The sequence below is a fragment of the Mustelus asterias genome, chromosome 12, assembly GCF_964213995.1.
Source record: "Mustelus asterias chromosome 12, sMusAst1.hap1.1, whole genome shotgun sequence".
Taxonomy (NCBI): domain Eukaryota; kingdom Metazoa; phylum Chordata; class Chondrichthyes; order Carcharhiniformes; family Triakidae; genus Mustelus; species Mustelus asterias.
The window spans coordinates 14,049,496-14,066,399 of NC_135812.1; the positions used below are offsets into that span (position 1 = coordinate 14,049,496).

The window sequence follows — 16,904 nt, forward strand, 5'->3', positions numbered from 1 at the left end:
GGCGTGGTGAACTAATGCAATCACCAAGAGTCCCTGACAATTTTTATTTTTCAATCGGCCATCTCTTTCGTTTATCTTTTTGGGGGGAACTATGTTCTGAGGCGGATGTGTCGCGGTCTGCGGAGGGGAGGGGAAGAGGCGTCTCCATGACAACGCGTCACTGGGAGGCCAAGGTGACTAAAAGGCAGCAGCATGAGGGAGCTGGAGGGGCAGAGCTTGTGGGGGGGCTGGAGACAGGGTATAATGGCTTAAAATATATATATATATAGAAAGGAAAATATAATTCAGGCTGGGAAAAGAATAAGAAAAAAAAGTAATAGATTAAAGAAGAGGCAATCGGGAATAACCATGGGGTACAAGATGGTCTGTCTGCTATAGGTGAGAGCAAATTGCTCCAAAGCACACAGAGGATATATTATGTATGAATAGTACTCCATAACCTTAAAGAAATTAGGAGGAAAGACCACAGATCCGTATCCAGAGCAGTTAGAGGAGAAAAAGGCATTGAAATTTGCCCAGCATTCCCTCCTTCGAAACCTGTTGTGGACTGCCCTGGAGAAGCAGCGACTCGCTGTGGGGTATTAGTGCATCCAAATATTCTTCTGAGTAATCCCTACCTTTGGGAAGACATTTACCATACTGTGAAAATGAAACCAAAGTATCAATTTTAAAGAAAAAGGAGGGAGGGGTGGGATTTATAAAAATCGGATGGAAAAATTACAGGTTAAGAAAGGTTGATTAATGATGGAGGACAAAACACCAGCCAGCAGACATAAGACAGCCTCGGCCCCAAATCTGACTGTTGGCTCAGCAGAAAAGAAGATAATTAAGAAAAAGAGAGGCAAGGAGAAGAAGAAATCCTCTAAGGTGGGAAGAAATTCTTCAAGTACGCCATCGACTTCAGAAGAGACTGTTTCGGGTAGGGCAAATTTAAAATTTGTATCTGGATTATTAAAATCAAAACACGTGAAATATACACACTACAAGGTATACATAATCTTTAAAACAGCCAACTACAGAAAGCTGCAACGCAAACAGATTGGTCTGTCAGCACCTGTGATTGAAGGAGACAACATTTTGGACTTGTGCACTTCTTTAGGAATGTAGTAGTCTATTATTGGCATCAGAAGGGAGGGAAACAATATTTTAAAAAACAGGCACCATACAGATGAAATTCTAATGCAGTGATCAGTTGGAAGTTATCTCATCTGGAAAGAAGCGTTAAAAAAAATTAAAGACATAAAGAACAGGTGAATAGCTCAGTGGTGGGAAGCCTAAAGAGAAAGGTAAGAAAATTGGAGAAAAATTTGGAAAAGGTTTGGGATGAAACTAGTGGATCACCCAGCCCGAAACTCATATAGAACAGGTCACCAGGGAAGCTGCAGCCTCCCTACTCATCAGTGCTCTGATAATGGACCTGCATTCACCCAAAATACCAACTCATCTCCCATCCCATCAGGCACCAATCGACCCGCTACGTGCAAACACACTTGTTTAAGTTTTGTTTTCAATTTTGCTTTTACACACTACAAGGTATACATAATCTTTTTACACACTTTTCTTACTGTGTTTACCCCAGTCCAACGCTGGCATCTCCACATCACATCCCTTTTGACATGGATGTGCAGCTTGGCAGGAGATCAAGAGTACTAGACCTCTCAAACATCTCCTGTGTTCCCCACCTTTTGAACACTATCGAATCCATTTCCACCACTCGATCAGGTAGTATACCAATGTCGATTTTTTTCCTCAACTTCCATTTTTCCTGGTAACGTATGAATAGCCTAAACAGAAGCTCCACAGGGCACAGCTATGCTCTCCTGCTGGGGGAAGCCCTAGATCATAGAATCACGGAATAGTACAGCACAGAAGGAGATCTTCCTGCTCACTTAGCCTTTGCCAGCAAGGGCACGAGGGATGGGCAATAATTGCTGGCCAGCCAGCGACATCCATTGCTCTTTCAAAGAGCAATCCATTTAAACCCACTTCCCTGCTGTTTCTCCGCGACCAGGTTGTTTTTTTCTCCCAGTCTTTGTGCACATTAGAAGGGGTGACGCCCTCCTCCTCCCACACCATGTGTGCTGAAGCTTGATGGGCCCCTCATTTCGAGTCGAGATCCCGGGGCATAGGCGCTGGTGTGCACAACTTGCTACTTTGGAATTATAAATGAGAGTTGCAGAGTTATGGCAGACTAGCCCTGTTTGTGAACACAACTCCCACTCACCTGACGAAGGGGCAGTGCTCTGAAAGCTTGTGCTGCCAAAAAAACCTGTTGGACTTTAACCTGGTGTTGTGAGACTACTTACTGTGTTTACCCCAGTCCAACGCTGGCATCTCCACATCACATCCCTTTTGACATGGATGTGCGGCTTGGCAGGAGATCAAGAACACTAGACCTCTCAAACATCTCCTGTGTTCCCCACCTTTTGAACACTATCGAATCCATTTCCACCCACTCGATCAGGTAGTATGTTCCCAATCCTAACCAGGCGTTGCATATAAAATCCTTTTCCCTGCGTTGCCTCTGGTTCAATCACCTGTGCTGTGCCCTTTGGTTATCGTCCCTTCAGCCATTAGAAACAGTTTCTCTTTGTGTACTCTATCTGAACCTTTCATGAATTTTAATGCCTCTATCAAATCTTTTCTTCACTTTCTCAACTCCAAGGAGAACCATCCCAGTTTCTCCAATCTAACCACATAACTGCAATCCCTCATCTTCTGTAGCTCCTTGAAAGCCTTCGCACCTTTTGTAACCACAGGGGTGGCTGCAGTCAGCTTCCCAGTAAAGTTTGAATCAGATTTTCTGGCACTGCAGCAATCAGCCTACCTGAATTCTATATCACATTGCAAACACATGGATAACTGTAAATCCCATTACTTACTTGCATTAAGGTGCCAGGCAAAATAATAATTCAAACTAGTTTCCAAACAGCTCCACGTTTGTTTATTTAAAGATAATATACCTCCCTGAGTACTGTACAGCTTTCCACAAAGAACTGGGATAATGACAGTGAATCATAGAATCCCTACAGTGCAGGAGGAGGCCATTTGGCCCATTGAGTCTGCACCCACCACAATTCCACCCAGGCCCTATCCCCACAATCCCACATATTTACCCTGCTAGTCCCCCTGATACTAAGTGGCAATTTAGCACGGCCAATCCACCCAACCCGCACATCTTTGGACGGTGGGAGGAAACCAGAGCACCTGGAGGAAACCCACACAGACACGAGGAGAACGTGTAAACTCCACACAGAGAGTGACCCAAGTTGGGAATTGAACCCGGGTCCCTGGCGTTGTGAGGCAGCAGTGCTAACCACTGTGCCACCGTGCCACACTTGAATGTGATATAAACTTATTCGTATTAGAACAAGTTTTCCCATTTTGGATGAGAGCTGGAATTTTGCTGTGAAAAGCCCCACACAACTCGGATTCATTCTGTTCAGTTCAAACTCCTTAACCAAATTTTAATCTCTTGTTACTGAATAATGAAAGCTGCATCACTCAGACAGCAAATAGGAATGCAGCCAAATTCTCATGAAAAGGATTATTTTACTGCAGTTTGAATGGATTCCAGTAGATGGCATCCTGTGACTACAAACTGTGTTACAAACTGTAACAAGAGCAAGAAATAGCATTCTGATGCCTGGGATAGAATTGCCTAATCCTGATGTAAATGCTGTGACATTCCCCTTACCATGTTACAGAACAAATGGGGGAGGCAATGGCCTAGTCATATAATCACTAGACTGCTAATCTAGAAACTCAGCCAATGTTCTGAGGGCCCAGGTTTGAATCCCGCCACGGCAGGTGGTGGAGTTTGAATTCAATTTTTAAAATCTGGAATTAAGAATCTACTGATGACCATGAAACCATTTTCGATTGTTGGAAAAACACATCTGTTCACTGATGCCCTGTAGGGAAGGAAATCTGCCATCCTTACCTGGTCTGGCCAGCATGTGTCTCCAGAGCCACAGCAGTGTGGTTGACTCTTAACTGCCCTCTAAAATGGCCTAGCAAGCCACTCAAGGGCAACTAGGGATGAGCAATAAATGCTGGCCATCCAGTGATGCCCATGTCCCACGAATGAATAAAAAAAATAACAAATACATACCTGGAAATAATTTACAGAACCACAGGGTCTGTGTGGCATCACTGGCCATGTTTGTAAATAGTAAGAAGTCTCACAACACGCTGCTCCGAAAGCTTATGGTATTTGCTACCAAATAAACCTGTTGGACTTTAACCTGGTGTTGTGAGACTTCTTACTGTGTTCACCCCAGTCCAACACCGGCATCTCCACATCATGTTTGTAAATGGCAGCCGATCCACAAGACCGAATTTTAACTTAATTTGTTCCCAATCTTATTTTATTATAATGTACACAAGTTAGCTGCATTATGTACATTATGAATTCCAGCCTTGCACAGAAAATAATTACAATATCAGTCACCCCTGCAATTTTCTCATAGCGGTAAATTGGTGATTTAAGTAGGACAAATTGGGGACATGATCAGTTGCCGGTGAAGGAGGTGGAATTACCATTTTTCAGTACTTTATTTCAAACATTCTGGAGTGTCATTAGCAGATATCTCAAGAAGGTTGCTTGTTTACCTTCTCATCTGGATATGGAACAGATATTTTATAACCGGGAGAGAAATCAGGGGGTTGGTGGCAGTTAAAGAGTTAAAAATGACAGCACAATAATGCAACCTCAGAAAATGCACTGTTAAGTATTTGAACAACGTGGAAAGATGCGGGTTTATCGAGGTCTTCCCCACATGCCTGTTCCCTGATCTCAGTGAGATGAGAGCCATGTACAAATTCACTGAGCAAAAGCTAACAAGTACAAAATGTTGAGTGGATATAACACTACATATCACAGTCATATATATGGAACAGTCTCCCGCCTGCCTGATGCAGAGCAAAATAAAGGGATAGTGACATTGCAATAAAACCCTCATTCTTTTAATGGTAACAAATTTTGACCCTAAAACCAACAGGGTTTCCTTAATCACAGTAATCTGAGTTGCTGGTACCTGCTTCTACTAACCCGCCTAACAAAATGACCAAACTCTTCAAATCTGCTGTCTCTTTATAATCAGTCATTGCTGCCCAACTCCTAACATTTCCTGTCTCTCTAGCTCATAAACATGGGAAAAGCAGCAAACGCCATTCACATTCTGCATCTCCAAACATTGAAATGCCGGCTAGCCAAGGGGATACCAAGAAAAGTCCCAAGCCTACGGATGCCAGCAAGAAAGCCGACGGAAATCAGGATACGGGCAGTGGCACCTTTCATTCTGCAGATCTCCTTGCTACCTCAATAAACGAGACTCTGCGGTGGGATGGAGTTCTTGAAGATCCCGTGGCAGAAGAGGAAAGGATCAAGCTTTACAAGCTAAATCGGCAGCTGAGGTACCTGGCTGCCCAGAAGAGTGTGCGCAAGGATACCCAATTTTGCAAACAGGAGCTTTCTAATATTCAGTCTCAAAAGGAGAATCCATATGTCATCAGCAGTAAAACGTTACAGCAGCTAACCACAAAGGATCACTCCAACTCTTATTTTGTGGGCCAAAGATCCTAAGTCCAAATTTCAAAGTTGCCTGAGCCAGAATCCCAGTCCATACTCTTTCAATCCCAGAATGTTCCTTGCAGTTATAAATCTACAAACATAAGCACGAAAGTGGTTTGAATTCCCCTCTCTAGATGGTTCCTTAAACGCTGTAAAAGAAAACCTTTAACCAACCAGGCCAATATGTTTTAAACCACATCTTTTTTATTGTTTCAGAATGTTGACCAGTGCACTTTTTAATAGTTTAAGACAATCTAGTTAGGCACTGGCACTCCAACATTCTGTAATCAAAAGATATTCCGATCTGAGTGAAGAAAAATATAAGGGATTTGAATTTGTGTGTGTTTCCTTTTTTGGGGGAAAATAACTGAGATCTTTGCATCTGAAATGGCTATATATTCCAGTCATCATCATATGGTAAAATACAATTGGCATTTAAACCTATAATTTCTCAGGGTAATGGTGTTTTTTTTCCATGCAAATTCAGACCAAACCATACTTGTTGAGGTGCTTGAACATGTTCTGTATGTGTAATTTATAACCCTTAGGAGGTCAAAGTAGACCATAAGACATAGGAGCAGAATTAGGCCACTCGGCCCAACGAGTCTGCTCCGCCATTCAATTATGGCTGATATTTTTCTCATCCCCATTCTCCTGCCTTTTCCCCATAACCCCTGATCCCCTTATTAATCAAGAACCGCTCTATCTCTGTCTTAAAGACACTCAATGACCTGGCCTCCAAAGCCTTCTGCTGCAAAGATTTCCACAGATTCACCACTCTCTGGCTGAAGAAATTCCTCTTCATCTCTGTTTTAAAGGATTGTCCCTTGAGTCTGAGGTTGTGCCCTCTGATTCTAGTTTTTCCTACAGGTGGAAACATGCTCTCCATGTCCACTCTATCCAGGCCTCGCAGTATCCTGTAAGTTTCAATGAGATCCCCCCGTCATCCTTCTAAATTACAGACCCAGAGTCCTCAACCGTTCCTCATACGACAAGCTCTTCATTCCAGGGATCATTCTTGTAAACCTCCTCTGGACCCTTTCCAAGGCACATACTTCCTTAGATACGGGGCTCAAAACTGCTCACAATACTCCAAAATGGGGTCTGACCAGAGCATTATACAGCCTCAGAAGTACATCCCTGCTCTTGTATTCTAGCCCTCTCGACATGAATGCTGACATTGCATTTGCCTTCCTAACTGTCGACTGTCCATTTTCTGGCTATGAAGTTTTGCTGTCTGGTGAGTGCAAATGTAAAATGGTGAGAATTTGATTTTATGGTGGACTTTAAAGTGCGGTGACTCCTGCAATTTCTCTTAAATTGAGTGGGGGTGAGGGCGAGGTTCAGCAGTAGCTCCAGGACCACAGCAGTGAAAAATCATACGGTCGAGCCATCTCTGGCCACGCATCTTTATGTAGCCGTTCCAGGTATCGCATTGGCAATACGCTGAACTGGGTCATCCTTCACTGCTCTCTCAGATAGCCCGTGATTGATTAAATGCGTGAAATTATGACCAATTTTATTAAGACACTTTAGCAACTGAAAAATCCACCAGCTAGCGATGTGGACCCAAAGATGCAAAGGACTTATTCTGTGATGTTGTACTGACACACAGAGCATGTTTAACACACCAAAAACACCATGTTGTGCTCTAGTGAGTTAAAGAGGATTGGAAAACGCAACTTTTCTTTTTAATCATGGTTAAGAACTGACTGCAAATTATGCGTGATTTTGCTTAGGTGAGTGAAATAATGTTGTGCTCCCAGCAGGAATCGTTCAACTCATTGAAGATGCTGCCAGATTGCATATGCATTTCTTTTTTAGATTCAGTTTCACTCGTCTTTGCCAAATGCCCACATTCAAAATGCTTCCTCTATCGCCATCATACTTGAGAACGGGCTACAGGGTTTGGAGAGAAGACTGACACTATTTTCAAATGTAAACATGTTTCATTTTTTTAAAAATCAGCATTGAAAAGATATTAAATTGTGTGCTAAAAATAAAATTGTCAATATCAACATTGCTATGTGTGCATTTAAACCTACCACAAATTTCAAATGATTGTACATTCATATTTATTTATGCAGATGTCTCTCTCTCAAATTACTTTTACTAGAAAATGCTATCAGCTGCGGGTGTTTTTAAACCATTCTTTACACCACAATTCCTGACTTTGTCAGATAATCAAAGACTCAATCTGTAGTTTCATTGCTCAGTTGGACTGGACTATCATATGTTCTTCCCTCTGCAGACATGGCAGTGCCATTGATTCAGGCTGTAGCCTACATTTTAAAAACACGTGTGTGAGCTCTGCAACTAATTAAAGGATGCTATAAGATGATGGACCCCATTTCCCTGCTCACCCAAACTAACAGCACACCCCTTTTAACAAAAGAAAGCAAAGAAATTTCAAACTTATCCTCACCTTCAAAGGAAAGTGAAAGGGCATTATTTGTCTTGAAAGGGCTTTTTGTGTAGATACTGTATTGAATCTCATCCTATTTGACCCTCAGCTGAGCTTTCTTCCCATATCCTCTATTCCATCTTTATAAGATTGCCCATTTCTGCCTTGCCTTGGCTAATCAGCTGCTGAAACCCTCATTTTATTACTTTCAGACTTGATTATTGCAGCGCCCCCCTGGCTGGCCTTCCATCCTCCACAAAGTCTAGGTCATCCAAAACTCTCTTGTTAGAATTCTAATATGTGCCATAGAATTGTTAGAATTCTAATATTCCACCCATTACCCTTGTGCTCACTGACCTACATTATCTTGTCGGTTCAGTAACTCTTCAACATTAACATTCTCATCCTCGATGGATTTTCCCCTCTCTTTCTCTGCAACCTCTTCCAGCCCTTCAATCATCCAAAAACTCTGCATTTCTCTAACGTTAGTTGCCCCGTGCATTTCCCTTTGCCACACAATTGACCACTGTGCCTAGGCTCTGAGCTCTGGTAATTCTTTCCACCTTTCACCCCCTTTCGGACCTTCTTTAAGACTTACCTCTTTGACCTAATTTTTAGTCACCTGTCCATAACATTTCCTGCTTTGTCTCAGCGTCAATCACCTTTGAACATTTTCCCCACATCAAGTGTGTGATATAGACAGATGCTGCTATGTCGTCATTGGATGATTGGACAGGCCAGCAAGAGGAGGCTCAATCCAAGTTCATAGAGTAAGTCAGGCTAGATCAGAAATCACCTTGATTAAGCTGAGAGAGCAAGATCTGTAACTGCTCTATATGTAGCTGGTAGTTATTTAATTCTGCTTTCTTCTGATCAACTCCCTTAGGGTTCTCTTGCACACTCACTAACAACTAGCCTCAAAGAGACATGAGTAGAAGCCCGTGACCAAGTTACTTACAATTGGCCATAGATTATGCAGAGTAGACATACACAGTTGGGAAAAAATGGGGAAAGAGTGCCCTACTGAACTGAGTATAACATGCATACATTTATATTTTATGACATTTTCACTCAAAACCTAGCTTGATAAAAGAGAAAACACGAATAATTGTGTTAGTGGAGAAGCAAATTATTGGCAGTGAATGAGTAAAAGGGATGGATTACCTCAACTGCAAGTATGGAGTGCTTCAAAGTACTACCAAAGGTTACATACGTATATAGTTTCAACTACAATTTAACCAATTTTATTTGTTCTTTAGTGACACTGAAGCTTCAGAAAAAAGTGTCAAGGAGGTCATTAGCCTCATTCACAATGCAAGGCATCTAAGTCATCAAGAGAGACGAGGACTTTACAAAAGTGTACTCTTAGGGGAATCAGGTTCAGGTTTCTGAAGGAAACAGATAGTGCTCCAATTGGCAGTTTGTTCCAAATAAATAGGTTAGGGAGGATCAGGGTTGGATGAGGCCTGATCTAGATTAGATATCAGGTGATTCTTTTCCCAGAGAATGGCAAACCCCTGGCATCTCATGCAGTGCATGCTAATTGGCTGAATTACTTCAAGCAAGTCCTGTTTCTGATTGAAGCAGAGATCACCTGTCACAAAGAGTAGGTAGTTCAGGGCCAGAGTGATCTCCTGGACCAGTTTTCCCTGGTTGCTCTGCCCCACCACAAAAACGGCCCGGCTTTAACCTGGCCTTTTGCCTCGCCCAGGACGTTACGTGGTTTTTAAGTGTGGCAAGGGTTGTATTGTATAGTATTGCAAGGTATTGTAATTGTGAGGAATAGATCAGACGGACCCGGGGTTCTGTATTTCAGTCATTGTTCATAGGTTTGTGTGGTCCCTTTAATCATAAAACAGAGCACGTGCAAAATTCTGCATTTTCTGTGAATTTATAGTTAGTGAACATGAATGTTGTCTCAAATATGGGCGGAGATCAGTAACAAGACTCCATAATCAGAGGAAGATTATGTCCTGTTTTGAGTTACTGGCCAGTACCAGGGCTCCCCCTCCACAAAGAACTTTGCGCAGTGTGTGTGTGTACGTGCCTTCAATTTCCATAGTAATCTGTTACAGATAAATGAAAAGGCCATCGTTTACATAAGTACAAAGATGGCAGACATTATCCCTCAGATTTCAAATTAAATTTAGCCTTTTATCTTTTTGCGACTTTGTCCACAAATACACATTGACTTGAACCTTGTTTACAATAGCAAACTACATATTGATCTCATTGCTTTATTGTAACAGTTTATGAAATGAGCCTCAGGAATTCTCTTTGCTGCTTCATTGTTTACAGAACTTATTGGACTGAATGTTAAATCATTAAAGGATTTTGAAAAGTTCTGTTTGGCTCTATTCTCTGATGCTAAAGTCCTTGCAGTCAACTAGTTAGTCTGCCCGAATGGAAGGTTCTGCAGCGTGCTGCAATTTCACTGGATTTCAACGAGGCAATACAAGACCAATCCTGTTTTACTGCAAGCGCTCCCAAGTCGATGTGGCTCAATGAAATGGTTGAAGCAGTGTCGTCGGGCCAGCTCAAAAGCAGGGGGTTGAGTGGCATTGCTAATGAAGTCAGAACTGTACCCGACCGACTAAACGCATGTTCAACTCAATTGGTATCCTTTTCTCACATTTCAGTCACTCATTTCCTCTCGCCCCTTTTGGATAGCAGCACTTTGTTGCTGACTTTGGGATAACGGGAGTGGTGGCAAGCTAGGTTTCTTAGCTTTAGTCCCTTTGCAGGCATCACTAAAGTCTGAGATTTCTATTGGCACAGCCAATATCTGGAATAGTCTGCACAGTGTTGCAGATCCCAGCCCACACTAACCACACTGTGGCACAGTTTATTATCAGTACACCACCCCAACAGACATCCATTTCATTAAAACGTACACCAAAGTCAATGGCAATTACTTGTTAATATAACATTCCAGCACATTAATACATCAAAATGCAAACATCTACAGTGTAAGCCATTTTGTTTTTTTTATTCATAATTTACACCTTTTTCAAATCACAAAGTTCTCTTTGAAGAAATACAAAACTATTTTTAAAGCCTTTCATCCATCCATGTCAGGCCACACAATGTTCTGATATACAAGAGTAAAGCCGAGACAAATCACTGAACAAAGTATTATAGCAATAATGAGTTTTGAGGGGTAAATATCAGGAACATCTCACCTCCCAATACAATCTAAGAACAGGGCTGTAGTGTTTTAGATATATAGTCAATTCCTTAACATTTAGGATTAAGTAAAAATGGAGTTTAAAAAATGCAGTAAGTCTTTACCAAGCCACTCAGCCTTTTTCTTAAATTCCTCTTGCTCTGGAATGCTATTCCTGGCACATGGCTTTCATGGTATTTGCACTTCAATCCAAACCTTAATACAATGAAGCCATTCTATAACTGTTCATTTAATGTTTGTAGACGGGGTGTGTAGCACACTTTCAAATCTCCACCTATAAAGTGCATCGGATTGGACTAAACTGGAGAAAAAGGACCGGCCATGATTCTTAGCAATTCCAAAGAGACAAGTGTGGATTATTGCATTATCATATTTACTCACTTTACATTCCCCTTCCACTTTGACCAGCGCACTGCAGCAAGATTAGGCCCATTCTCTGAGATTTGGGTGACTACAAATCATTTCATTGAGGTATAGTACTACATCTGAAGGAAGGAAAGTCTGATCATAGAATCCCTACAGTGCAGGAGGCCATTCGGCCCATCGAGCCTGCACCGACAACAATCCCAGCCAGACCCTATCCCCCATAACCCCATGTATTTCCCCTGCTAATCCCCCTCACACTAGGGGGCAATTTAGCAAGGCCAATCAACCTAACCTGCACATCTTTGGAGTGTGGGAGAAAACCAGAGCACTCGGTGGAAACCCATGCAGACACATGTAGAATGTGAAAACTCCACACAGTCACCCAAGGCCGGAATTGAACCTGGGTCCCTGGCACTGAGAGGTAGCAGTGTGCCACCGTGTGGAAGTGTAGCTTTTTGGCAAGCGTAAAACGACATGGAAGATAGCCAGCCACTTTGTACAGCACCCCAATGCACCCCATTTCCCAGCAAAAAGGTCATAAAAGTCAAGACAGAACAGGAGGCTATTCAGCCCATTGAGTCCAGGTCAGCTCTCAAGAGCAATCCAGTCAGTCCAACTACCTCACCTCATAGCCATGCAAGGTTATTTCCCTCAACTGCCCACCCAATTTCATTTGGAAATCGATTGTCTCCGCTTCCACCACCCTCATCAGCAGCGAGTTCCAAATCATTAGCACTCACTGTAAAAAAACAAAAATTCTCCCTCACATCCCTCCTGCATCTCTTACTTAAAAGCCTAAATCTGTGTCCTCTCACCTTTGTACCATCAGACAACGGGGAAAGCTTCCCCCCTCCCCCCCACCATCTACCCAATCTAAACCAGTCAACAACATCCTATACACCTCCATCGACTCTGCTCCAACACACAAATCGTTCTGTAGAGAAGACAAAATGGACAGAACTGGACAATTATCATGTCATCTCCTGTGTGGGTTCTGAACCAGAATCCACTCGTCTGACAGAAAGGAAAGTTCACTTTGGACTCTCTGCAGCCTACGTAGCCTCTCTGAGTAAGTTGGGCAAAGGAAATTGCACATTGATGTGTATTTAGGTTTGCTCTCCTACAGATGGAGTGGAGACATATTGGTCACTTTTCACCCTGCAACCGCTCCAGCTACACTGAATTGGAAAGTTTTTGACACAGTCATGAGGTACAGATTGTGAAATGGTATTTCCATTACCCAGCATATTAAAATCCACACATTTAGCATAGAATCCCAAATAATTACCTGTCTTTTAAAAAGCAGTGGATTCAGTAGTCGAGAAACATCGGAAGCATTCCGTTATGCCAATACCTACAGTATTACATATGTAGTAGGAAATAATTCCCAAAATAATTCACCTTCCATCGATAAGAGCATGTGACTAAAATGTGTACTCCATGTACATCGAGGTTCGAGTACAAACCTTGGGGAACTTCCTTATGTCATGCTGGTCTGGAATTGGTGTGGACTTCCACTGCTCCAAAATCCAATTAAAACCATAACTTTTTACCGGTTTTAATGCTAAAATATTGGTTTATCCACGTTTTTTTAGATAAAATACTATCCATTCCCAATTCTGAACGTGGAAGAGACACCGAGTTCAAAGTCAAACAGCCATGCCCTTTTAAGACTGGAGTGGGTGATGTAGTCAGTCAATTTCAATTACCAAACATGCATCAGCAGAGCTGATCTGTTTCACGGATTATCTGGACTATTTCAGGACAAGTGTCACATTTCCCCAAAGATGCTCGTCTTCCTCCACCCACTTAAATCACTGCTGCAAAGCCTAGTCAGGTGTCAGGTATTCAGAATGCAACACCACATTTGTCAAGCATGCGTGCAAACTTGAAGCACTTGCATTTGCAGTGCACATCTTAACACATGCCCTTCAACTGGGTTAAATTTCCCCTTTTCAGTGCCAGCTTGGAGCGATATCAAGTACGACTACAATCCTGAATAGTTGCCTTTTAAAGCAACAAAGGCCCCAAAATCAATGGCAATCTGCTAAAACAAAAGAGTAACCTCAATAATCACACTAAAGATACAATATATTAAAATATTCCACATTTATTGAGCCAGTTATATATAAAAATGGATGCAAGACCATTGCAGTATGTTTTTTCTTTCCAAAACTGCTTGGGCTGAACTGGGGTATTTGTGCAAATATTTGTTGAACCACGTTCTAAAACGTGCGTTAGTAAGAGAAATCTTCCTCCTTTGGTCTTTTTAAACACTCAAAACAAGAGGAAAAAAAATTAGGAAGCAATCTCATGAGTACTCTTCCAAATATTACAAGTGCTTGAGCAGTTTTAAAGTGAACCTTCCACATCAACCCTCCTTTCTCTCCACCGCGCCCCCCCCCCCCCCCGCCCCCCCACCCCTGCCATCCCCCAAAGAAGCTGGCTGTGAAATGTAGCAAATATTGTACCTGCCAACAGGAGCTGGTACAACCTGATGTCACTAACTTGCTTTGCCCTCAATGCCAATGCGTCTGACAGGAGCAGTCCATCCTCAGACTCCTTCGTGCACAGTCTGTCCTTCTCATTCCAGCAGCAATCGCTGGGACTGCCGGTGTCATTAGATTTGCTGACTGCATGTTAAAGATCAGCCATAATTGCATTACAGCCTCATTAAGAGCAACCTTTGACCAACCGCGCCAAATAATTAATGACTTTACCTTTAAAGCTGCACAGTTTCTGTTGTTGCAGATGGGTTACTCTGCAAAATTCAGCATAATTTGACTAATTTTTATACACCATGAGGACAAACCACAACACCAGGACAAGAGGACAGTGCTTGATCATAGAACCCCTACAGTACAGAAGGAGGCCATTCGGCCCATCAAACCTGCACCAACAATCCCACCCTATCCCCATAACCCCACATATTTACCCTAATTCACCCCCCCCAAAACTAGGGTCAATTTAACATGGCCAATCAACCTAACCCGCACATCTTTGGAGTGTGGGAGAAAACTGGAACACCCGGAGGAAACCCACGCAGACACAGGGAGAATGTGCAAACTCCACACACAGACGGTGACCCAAGCTGGGAATCGAACCGGGGCCCCTGGCGCTGTGAGGTAGCAGTACTGACCACTGTGCTGCCCAAATGATGCTGGAGAAATGTAACGTCTAGCAGGTCAGGGAGTTGTTCACGATATAGTGAATGGTGCGGCTCAGACAGTGCAGACAAGACTCTTTCGAGGGACAACTGGGTGTCTTGATTGGGGGGGGTGGGGGGGGGGATGACCTTCCTCCTCTGCATCAGTCCACTCAATTCTGTCAGGAGAATAGCTCCTCTAGTCACTACGACACCCAAGCAGTTTTCACAACTGCAAAGAGTTGGCTTTGGTGGAAACAACTGAGGTGGCTCCATAACCAGCCATCTCTGATCGAGTTTCTTAAGGAATCAAAATAGAAAACATCCCTCCCTCCCACTTATACTAAAAGGCAAAATTAAACTGTAACGTAAGCAAATGTGCGGAGCTGTTAGCTATTAACCAGGCGAGTGGCACATTTGGAAATCAAGTCCTGCTGCACTTTAGTTCAGTGGGCTTTAATGGAATTGTCCTTCATTAAGAGCAGAGACCCACAGTAATATTTCAACAAGTATGTGGTTATATATACGTACATCTGTCTGAGCTCTTAGGGAAAATGTTAAGAAATTCCACATTAAAATTCAGCTGTGACTGTTCGGTTTATCATGATGGAGAAATCCACACTAACAAACCTCAGGTTTGCCGATTCCTGAATCTCCGCTGCTTATTGTACTTCAAATGAATTATTTTGTGTTTCAAACACAGCATTTTCACCATTATTCACATACGGAAATATTTCCTGTGCATTTAGTACCTGTAATGATTAGGGGGAAATACAGTGAGATTTCCTCAGTCGCGTTTTGAGCCTTTTTTTTTTGCCTCGCCACCCCAGCCCTGTATCCAAACTGAACACAAAAAAAATGCATTCAGCTACACCCATCTCCAGTCTCAGAGTAGGCTGGTCACAACCTAGATTGGCAATTTATTCCTCGTGTCCTTCCCGACACCGCACTCGAGTTTCGGGATCAATGCGTCCATCCATTCCAACGGGGACTGAAACCCAGACTCCCAGTGGATGGGCGACAAGACATCTCGCCACCCATCTCCACGTTAAAACAATTTTTAAAATCGCAACTGGTTCCTTGTGTTTTGCTTCCTTAATCTATTCCTGCCTTATACATGTTAACGGCAATAAAATCTCTAAGAAAATTCCTAAACTTTATTGAGAGATTAAAAAAAAGGAAACACGATAAAGGCTACGTGGCAAGGAGCAAAATAAATGCAGTATTCAACAGGTTCAGAAGCCACCACGGTTTAGAAGCAAGTATGGACAATCTAAAGAATGACTGGATTCAATAAAAAAAAATCCTCGTTGAACAAAAAAAAAGCAGGCAGCATTTGTTATTTTAAGTCACTGGCCATCTAAGTGCGCCATTTCACTGTAATCTGTGGCTTCAAGTTCCACACTGGACAAAAATTTGCGTGCTGCTTTTCTGCAGTTGTAATCCACGGTGGTTGTATAGACTGTTTTTGCGTACTTCGGGTACACGATGACAGTGCTTCGGAATCGTCGCGGTTTGTGCTGCGGCTCAAATTTCAGCTCCGTCTTGTAATTCCGCCATGTGCAGTTGGGAACGCAGATGACCGTCTGGCTGCAGGACCCAACGCCCAGCGTGTGCTGCAGGAGCACTTTGTTGACGTAGTGCCGGTCCGAATCATACTTCACAGAGGAGGTGTACCTGGGAGAGCACAGACGGGGGTAGGAGGGTGGAGGAGAGGGGGTTAATTCAGAAATGCTCATTTATCCTTCACAAGGCAATGCGCCAAAAGGTCCAACTCTGGACTCTGGCCCAGAGGAAGTGGCTAGACTGTTCACTCATGTCTGGAAACTCAATCACTGGCCAACCAAATCCACTCCCCACCCATTTGTGACACAAAGTTGCCCAAAGATCTCTCAATGGGGGAATATTTCAATGCACTGGCCCACCAATGGTATGTCTATCTAAAATTCGGAGGATAAATCAGATAAAAATCCATTTGTGGCAGCTTAGACAAGTGGCTTGCCAGTCCACTTCAGGGAGACCTGCTAAAAGTCAACCGCATTTCACGTTTGGGGTTTCTCAGTATGACATATTAAGAATTTAACTCACTGGTCAACTCTTGTTCCCTGAGCAACAGTGCTGAAAAACAGATTAGAGTTCGGAAAAAGCACCTATTCATCGCAGGACAATGGGAATAATTAGCATCCTGGCAAATAATCCCTTTGGATGTTGGAATGCCCCCTCCATG

The 16,904-nt window shown here is 42.8% G+C and overlaps 2 protein-coding genes across 2 annotated transcripts in view; one reads left to right on the forward strand and one right to left on the reverse strand.

Moving 5' to 3' along the window:
• The first annotated feature begins 297 nt into the window (after positions 1-297).
• Positions 298-10,323, forward strand: LOC144501261 (uncharacterized). Its single transcript, XM_078224775.1, has 2 exons — positions 298-919; positions 5,145-10,323. The coding sequence occupies exons 1-2, from the start codon at positions 742-744 to the stop codon at positions 5,585-5,587; spliced, it is 621 nt and encodes a 206-aa protein (XP_078080901.1). The 5' UTR covers positions 298-741; the 3' UTR covers positions 5,588-10,323.
• Positions 10,324-10,942: 619 nt separating this feature from the next.
• Positions 10,943-16,904, reverse strand: part of rflnb (refilin B) — a 30,358-nt gene continuing 24,396 nt past the window's right edge. The window contains exon 3 of the mRNA XM_078224773.1: positions 10,943-16,354. Within this exon, the coding sequence (XP_078080899.1) occupies positions 16,027-16,354 (328 nt within the window). The 3' untranslated portion in view covers positions 10,943-16,026. The remainder of the gene's footprint in view (positions 16,355-16,904) is intronic.

Coding starts and splice junctions, on each gene's coding strand:
- LOC144501261 (XM_078224775.1), top strand. CDS start 742: ATGATGGAGGACAAAACACCAGCCAGCAGACATAAGACAGCCTCGGCC. Junction 920..5,144: donor TTCAGAAGAGACTGTTTCGG/GTAGGGCAAATT, acceptor CTGTCTCTCTAG/CTCATAAACATGGGAAAAGC.